The sequence below is a fragment of the Poeciliopsis prolifica genome, unplaced genomic scaffold (genome assembly GCF_027474105.1).
Source record: "Poeciliopsis prolifica strain line A6 unplaced genomic scaffold, Auburn_PproV2 SCAFFOLD046, whole genome shotgun sequence".
Lineage (NCBI taxonomy): Eukaryota > Metazoa > Chordata > Actinopteri > Cyprinodontiformes > Poeciliidae > Poeciliopsis > Poeciliopsis prolifica.
Window position 1 is genome coordinate 3,800,948 of NW_026562421.1, and position 9,053 is coordinate 3,810,000.

The window sequence follows — 9,053 nt, forward strand, 5'->3', positions numbered from 1 at the left end:
AGCAGAATACAACCAAGTTACCTGCTTTCTGCTTCAAGTCTTAAACAAAACAACACAGCTATGCTACTTAATTCCTGCTACTTTACGTTAATTCCTGCTACTTTACAATCACAAGTTCACATAAATAAATATCTATTTATTATGATGGAGATTATAACAAAATCTAACTTTGTTTCTAAATAAACTGGATGCATTCAGAGGAAAACAACATCCATCTCTTCCACAGAACAACATTACAAAAGATGAGGATCTAAGGAGCTCAAACAGTTTAACAATACCACAGAAGAAGAAGGTGGGACTCCTTGTGTCAAAGTCACACGCTTAAAACAATGATGGTATTTCTAAAATGTTTACAATAGTGGGTTAAGGTTAGTAACAATCTGGAAAAAATGACATTTTGTGTAATTATAACAACATAAAAGTACAACTAGGTGTCAGTGCCGACACTGTTAGAATAAGCCAACACCTTCAGCTGGAGCTAGTGCCATTAGCATTAGCAGGAGCTAACACCATTAGCGTTATCAGGAACTAACACCATTAGCGTTAGGAGGATGACACCTTTAGCAGGAGCTAACATCATTAGCAGAAGCTAACACCATTAGCATTAGCAGGAGATGACACCGTTAGCAGGAGCTAACACTCTCCTTTCCAGTTAGCATATCCAAGCATATCTTCCTCTCTTCCTCATGGTCTTCCTCATCCTCATTTGCCCTCATCATGGAAATGAAGAGGCATTACCTTCTAATTTAATGTTCTAAAGTACTAAATGTTACTCAATTCCCAATAATCCATTGCAACATGGTGACAATATCTTACAGTAATAAAAACTAAACAACCCGTTCCTTTCAAATAAATGTTTCCCAAATAAAGTTTATTTTTATAGCTAATCATGAATCTCTTTAAATTTGCCAGATCAGACGGAGAAACCCCCACAATCCTGGCTGCCAAAACCACAAGTGCTGATCAATTTAATTTGATTTGTAGTTTCTGCTTGCTACTTTAGTTAAATCCTGTGGAAGATGTTCCTGATGGTTTCCCATCAGTATTTAAAAGCCACGATAAGTTAGTTTTTTCTATAGCATACCAGAAAAACTAATGCCTGGATTGGGGTTATGGAGTTTCAGGTTTTACGGACAGAAATGCGTAACCCTCCTTTAAAAGAATAGAGGATTGACGGCTTTGATGACTACTTCCACAACTATTTCCCAACGCTTCTCTGTATAGACAGGCAGTTTAAACAAACAGTTTGCTCTCTGAGGCAGCTGCCGTAACTTCAGCATTGACTGTTTGTGTTGAGTCAGACAGAGTCGGCGTCTTTTAGTGCCTTTTAGCTGTTATCATTTTATCTAAATGTCAAAATGTCAGGAATCAAAACGCTGCACCGCAACGTTCGAGCAGAACTGTAAAACTGAAGCTGGTGTCTGTTTTGTGACAGTTTTTATGGATCACATGTAGGAGAAAATTTCAAATACGTGTCAAACTGAGCTTGATTATTCTGTGCGTTTGGTGAGATTTTATGGCGTTTTTGCTTCATTTTTTATCAAACTGTGGCATCTATCTTGTAGAGACATCTTTTATATTTCTACACTGCAAAAACACAAAATATCACCAAGTATTTTTAGTGTTTCTAGTGCAAATACCTTATTATACTTGTTCTAAGTAAAGAATTGATTAAAACATACTTGTTTCATTAGCAGATTATTCACTTATGTATATTTTTCCACGTTACAAGTGAAACAATTTTTTTTTATCAATATAAGGGATGTATTGACAGAAAATAAGCTCCTACATCTTGCTGATTAGTTACTTCTGCATTAGTTTTGTCTTATTTCAGGGGTGCTAAGATATTTACACTAGAAACTAACTAAACTTACTTGGTAATATGATGAAATGCATTTATTGTCTGACCAAAACAAAGAACAGAACATTCAGTTTGTTCAAGTTTCTTGTTTTCAGGCTTGATGTTTATTTTGTGTTTACTGATAAGAGGCTGCTGAGCTGATTAGATTAGCTGTAGCTGCTCTTAGCTAATCTAACACAAGCATGGCTGATTAATTAATTTGAACACCTGCTCTACTGATGATCTGTCAGAGAGTTGGTGTTTAGGTCGCCCTTTTTTTTTTTATGAACCGAAACAGAATTCCACAGCACATGTACATGTTACGATTGTCATAGTCAAGCTAGCATAACTGACCTACCTTCCTCTCCCTCGCTATTTTTTGTGTAATTAAAACTTTTACCTAATTTTGTTATTTATTTGATATAGTGTTGACAATTGGTAGCAAAGCTCTACGTCCCTTTTCTTTTATTTTATCATGCATACATTTAAGATTTAGCGCGTTAAGTTGGACAACTTGACAGCTAAAACCAGTGCAAGCCATTGGTTTTGCAAGCATCTTGTTTGCAAAGTATCCATTTCCCTCACTGGATAAGAAGCATTTTGAAACTTTGCTGCTGTTCTAACTTTTATCTGCATGTTTTGGGTCGTTGTTCTGCTGGAAGGTAAAACTCCACCCATCAAAATGTAACAAACGTTGCCATTTTGGCCTCCAATCAAACCGAATCTACCAGACTGTCATTAGTTAAAAACAGCTTATTGTTCTCAGTGCAGATTTGGTTTCTATTACAGAAATATATTTTCACTATAACAAAATGTATTCAATAAATATTTTTATAGGTGGTTTGTCTCTAACAGCTGCGTTTGATAAATTTTTATAATCATCTGAGGTAATTTTATTCCATTGTTGATTTGAAAATCACGTTGACAGTCGGCCGAGCCACGCTCCCTAGCGCCCTCTGAGGGCGGGGTCACTGCGACATTCACCTTGTAAATGATCTGATCAGACTATTTCGTCCCCAGGCAGCAGTGAATGGAGATACGCCCCTTATTGCCGAGGGCCTATCAGAGAACGACAGTGGCGTCGAGTTGACCAATGATAACAGCCCGCTGACTGCAGTGGAGCCGCCCTCGCCCTTCTGCCCCAAACAGAGCGGGGGCGCCGCTTCGCCACAAGGTACATCCACAGCTTTACCTCAAAACTCTCAATCAACGGTTATAAACTGAACCAACAGAGGAGATGTGCTGCTATCTCTGGGTTTTGGGTTATTAATGTGTTAAAAATTGATGGTTTGTCACCAAAACAACTTCACTGTCATGCCAACGTGAATGGAAGTGTAAAAATCACACCAAGTGTTTAAAATGTGGACATCTGGAGCCACTTTGGTTTTATGGCAATGCAGTAAAAGCAGAAAGTAATGAAATAAAACACAAGAGGTATTAAACTGAGGATTAGGGAAGCCAGGCGATTCTGCTCTGCGGAGGAAAAGTCAGAGTTAAATACGTTTCAACATGCAGTTACTGTAAAAATTAAAATGACATCCGCCCATTGTGACCATTAATCTGAGGCTTTTATGCTTCATTTCTACCATTATTTCTCCAAAGTGACATAATTATAAAACAAATAAATTTTGATTTGTTGTGGATTTTCTGGTCAAAATTAGGCGTATGAATTTAAAATATAAACATAAAACCCCAATGTTAACACTTTGCAGGGAAACCAGTTATTTTTAAGTGATCCACTGTCTCTTGGCCAATTTTGATTATTGGAATATATTATTTCAATTGTTTAGCTTCCTGGTTAAAATGCCACTTTAATTTTCATTCCAGAGATCTGATCATTTTGAGGTTTGGACTTTGGAAAGGTAATTCCAGAAGTGCACTGTTTGCTAGTTTTATCCATTTCAAAACCAGTTTGGACTCATTTTTGGATCATTTCTCCCAAATGTGTCCAAGTTTCAACCCTCTGACCAAACCTGGAATGTTGACGTCAACTGGAGCTCCAGTTTTATTTTCTGCAGAACTGCTGAAATTAGTTTAGCTAATATGCTAATATTACCTAAATACTGAAGAAAATGATATTTCTACTGGAAGATTATTTCACTCATAACATGAAAAAAATGATGGAACCAGTATTTTTTTCAATATTTAGGAATTATTCACTTAAAATAAGCTCCTGTTCTCGCTGAAACAATTGTCTTTGTCTTATTTCAAGTATATTAACATATTTGCACTAAAAAGTGGATAGAAATATGTGGTTAGAGTTTGCAAGAACTCATTCTCAAAGATGTATAAACTTTAAAATCTAATGAACATTTAACCCTGGAACTGGAAGACATTTTAAATATCCCAAATAAATCCAATTAATTCTGAAGACTGTGAACAAAAATGATCCTTCAGAATAAGGTCTAGTTGATACCAGACTGAATTATCATCCAGTTTCTGGTAGAAAGAGAAAAATCATGCAAATGTAAATTACTGAGTTTCTTTAATTTATTATCTGATTAATTGGTTTATTTCTTATTGAGACATTTCTAGTCTTCAGTACAGAAAATGTTGAATATAGCAGTTTAGATCCAAGATGAAGGGAAGAGTCTTGAAGGTATTTCTTGTTGCGCCATCTGTTTGACCTTCTGCTGCTATCTCCGTCTCCCCCGTCTCTCTTTCTGCTCCCACATCCTTCGCCAGATGGTAACCAGCATACGAGAGGAAGCAGGAAGAGGAGCAGGAAGAGGCCCGAGGAGGAGGAACCAGACTGGGACTCCTACAGCCACGTAACGCTACGAGCACATGGAGGCCTCGTTTTGTTTGTGCCAACAGATGGAGGATGCTTTATTTGATTGTTTGTTTGTCTGTTTTTCCAGAAGAAGCCGTCAGGAACGTCTCAGTTGGGCTTGAGGCAGAGACCCAGACCAAGAACCATCTACCAGGCCGGCCTGGCGGCGAACCCGCAGACCAAGCACCACAGGCAGAACCGCAAACAGGAGCAAAGCACCGTCATGGTAAAAGCCAGGGACGATCCCATATTAGCATCGCTATCGGCACATCGTTTCGGCCCGATGTGGAAAACTGGGTTAAAAAAAACATGTTTATACTGCAAAAACATAACAACGTACCAAGTAGTTTTGGCCCAGTTTCAGTACAAATAAATTAGTTCACTTAAAATAAGGCCAAACTAACTTACAAGTAACCTTTTTAGCAAGATACAGGAGCTTGTTTTATGTTAGCAATTCCTTAATATTGATGAAAATATTTTAGTTCCAGTAGCAGATTAAAGAGCTTTGGAACCAACGTCGTTTGGCGCCATCTTTAAAGGCCACAGACCACAACACATTTATTCCAGGTGTTTTCATTGTGTTTCGCACCGCAGTGAAGTTGTTTTCAGGTTGGATATTGGATATCCGCGCTCTGTGGAGTCAGGGGCAATTAGCTCAAGGTCGATCTGATTCATGGACGCTGATTCTGGTTCCCAATCAAACACTGCTGTAAATAAAGCCTTATGACTGACTGATACAAAAGGTGGTAATCCATGTATTCCACTAGGCACACTGTCCTCTATTAAAATATTAACATTAAATTATGTTTTTGTTAAAAGCTGCCAAATTATGGCCACATTAAGTTAAAATCAGTGTCAAATTGTTCTACTGAGTAGATGAAACTCACTCATATTTATTACATTTTGACCCCTTCTTCATTTTTTAACTAATTTTATATTTAAAAAAAAATATATTTTTTTAAATCATAAAACGTATTACCTCAGATGATCATCACATTTGTTACCTGTAATGTTCAGTTACATAAAATTCAAGGACAGGATTTATTTTATTACATATTCTTCATATCTGAAATATGTTAAATACAACAAATATTTACTTAAGGTGTGATGATCTATTTCATAACATTTACCTCTATTGATCACTTTGAACTGTTTAATTACACATAAAATTTAAATTAAAGCTCTTTCATCTGATTTAATTATTACATTAAATGTTTACTGCTAAATGTCCGATTGTTTACTTTAATCACATAAATATCAAATTTTTACTGAAAATGTTATTCATTTCATCACCTGTTTACGTGCAATTTGAAGTGCTTCAATCAAACATTTCATGAATGTTTACCACATTAGATTATGAAATGAGAGAAAATGTGATATCAGGACTTCTCACCTCTGATACTGAGGACATTCATCTCCAATAGCTTAGCTCCAATAGCTTAGTTTTGACAGCTTAGCTCCCATAGCTTAGCTCCAATAGCTTAGCTCCCATAGCTTAGCTCCAATAGCTTAGCTCCAATAGCTTAGCTCCCATAGCTTAGCTCCAATAGCTTAGCTCTGATAGCTTAGCTCCAATAGCTTAGTTCCAATAGCTTAGCTCCAATAGCTTAGCTCCAATAGCTTAGCTCCAATAGCTTAGCTCTGATAGCTTAGCTCCAATAGCTTAGCTCCAATAGCTTAGCTCCAATAGCTTAGTTTTGACAGCTTAGTGTTCAAGAATCACAGACTTAAACAAGGTTCTGCATTTTACTTTAATTTTACTTGTTGGTTAGTTTTTGTATTTTTTCAAGTGCAAAAATGAAATTTTACTGGAGATTAGACCAAAAATACTCGCTACACATAATGTATCAACTTCTGCTCTGCTGCTTTTGACAGTTGGTGGGGGCCGTAGCAACCAGTGACTGGCAGCTCCTCCCCCTTTTTTCTGTTGCCGTTTGGTAACCGGGGTTCAGAAGCTTCTGGACTGTTTTTAATCTACTAATCTTTATTAATCTTTATTAATCTTTATTAATCTTTATTAATCTTTATTCATCTTTATTAATCTTTATTAATCTTTATTAATCTTTATTCATCTTTATTAATCTTTATTAATCTTTATTAATCTTTATTAATCTTTATTAATCTTTATTCATCTTTATTCATCTTTATTAATCTTTATTAATCTTTATTCATCTTTATTAATCTTTATTAATCTTATTAATCTTTATTAATCTTTATTCATCTTTATTAATCTTTATTAATCTTTATTAATCTTTATTAATCTTTATTAATATTTATTCATCTTTATTCATCTTTATTAATCTTTATTCATCTTTATTCATCTTTATTAATCTTTATTAATCTTTATTCATCTTTATTCATCTTTATTAATCTTTATTAATCTTTATTCATCTTTATTAATCTTTATTCATCTTTATTAATCTTTATTAATCTTTATTAATCTTTATTAATCTTTATTAATATTTATTAATCTTTATTCATCTTTATTAATCTTTATTCATCTTTATTCATCTTTATTCATCTTTATTAATCTTTATTCATCTTTATTAATCTTTATTAATCTTTATTAATCTTTATTAATCTTTATTAATCTTTATTAATCTTTATTCATCTTTATTAATCTTTATTCATCTTTATTCATCTTTATTAATCTTTATTAATCTTTATTAATCTTTATTAATCTTTATTCATCTTTATTCATCTTTATTCATCTTTATTAATCTTTATTAATCTTTATTAATCTTTATTCATCTTTATTAATCTTTATTAATCTTTATTAATCTTTATTAATCTTTATTCATCTTTATTCATCTTTATTCATCTTTATTAATCTTTATTCATCTTTATTAATCTTTATTAATCTTTATTAATCTTTATTCATCTTTATTCATCTTTATTAATCTTTATTAATCTTTATTAATCTTTATTAATCTTTATTCATCTTTATTCATCTTTATTAATCTTTATTCATCTTTATTAATCTTTATTCATCTTTATTAATCTTTATTAATCTTTATTCATCTTTATTCATCTTTATTAATCTTTATTAATCTTTATTCATCTTTATTAATCTTTATTAATCTTTATTAATCTTTATTCATCTTTATTAATCTTTATTAATCTTTATTCATCTTTATTCATCTTTATTCATCTTTATTAATCTTTATTCATCTTTATTAATCTTTATTAATCTTTATTAATCTTTATTAATCTTTATTAATCTTTATTCATCTTTATTAATCTTTATTAATCTTTATTCATCTTTATTAATCTTTATTAATCTTTATTCATCTTTATTCATCTTTATTAATCTTTATTAATCTTTATTAATCTTTATTCATCTTTATTAATCTTTATTCATCTTTATTCATCTTTATTAATCTTTATTAATCTTTATTCATCTTTATTCATCTTTATTCATCTTTATTAATCTTTATTCATCTTTATTCATCTTTATTAATCTTTATTCATCTTTATTCATCTTTATTCATCTTTATTCATCTTTATTAATCTTTATTCATCTTTATTAATCTTTATTCATCTTTATTCATCTTTATTAATCTTTATTAATCTTTATTAATCTTTATTATTTAGCTTCCAACTTTGAATTTCTCCTTTTCATTAGAATAAATACAGTTAAACTGGCAGAAATAGGGATAACAGTATTACTATTTCATTTATAATATATATGTGTATATGCATATAAATAATTTATAAATAAGTAATGTAGTATGATAATAATTTATTAAATAAAATAAATATATTTTACGTACATTTATAAATAAAAGGCTGTAACCTGATGGTAGTTTTTCATCTGATCTCTTGTGTTTTTCTGCATCAGTACGTCGCTGGGCCTCGCAGAGCCACCGCCGTCGTAGCCAGGGAGACGCCACAGGCGCCATGTTTGGAGCTGATGGAGCAAGACTCCAAAGACTCGGCCCAGAGCAGCAGCACCACGTCCAGCGCCGAAGTCCAGCCCGAATACAACGTGAGTCGAACTGTTTTCCTTCCCTGGTTCAGGCCACATCCCGAGTTCATCACGTTTCATCCTGGAAGCTCTTTCAAACCGTTCCTCGCCTTCAGTAGGTTTGCAAAAACACTCAGTATGTTGTTCACCTTTCCTGTAAATTGTCTGCTTGCATTCTGCTGTCAGTTTCATTCATTACACTATAAAATCTTACCAAGTAATTTTGGTCTAGTTTCTAGTGAAAATATCTTGGTTCACTTGAAATAAGACAAAACTAACTTAGAAGTAACTTTTCAGCAATACTTATTTTACGTAAATAATTGCTTAATATTGATGAAGAAATAGATAAATGTTCTTCAGAACCTCAATGAGAAATTGGAGGATATTGATCTTTTCACAGATCATCTGTCTTATAACATCTAATAATTAAAACATTTTATAAAAGTACTGCAAGTCTAAGAAAGTCCCAGTTA

General features: G+C 32.8%; 1 protein-coding gene across 1 annotated transcript in view; it reads left to right on the plus strand.

The window, feature by feature from the left end:
* Positions 1-9,053, plus strand: part of LOC129377207 (DNA (cytosine-5)-methyltransferase 3B-like) — a 34,067-nt gene that overhangs the window by 13,855 nt on the left and 11,159 nt on the right. Inside the window, 4 exon segments of the mRNA XM_055056999.1 lie at positions 2,861-3,014; positions 4,526-4,611; positions 4,702-4,839; positions 8,455-8,627. Of these exon segments, the coding sequence (XP_054912974.1) occupies positions 2,861-3,014; positions 4,526-4,611; positions 4,702-4,839; positions 8,455-8,627 (551 nt within the window).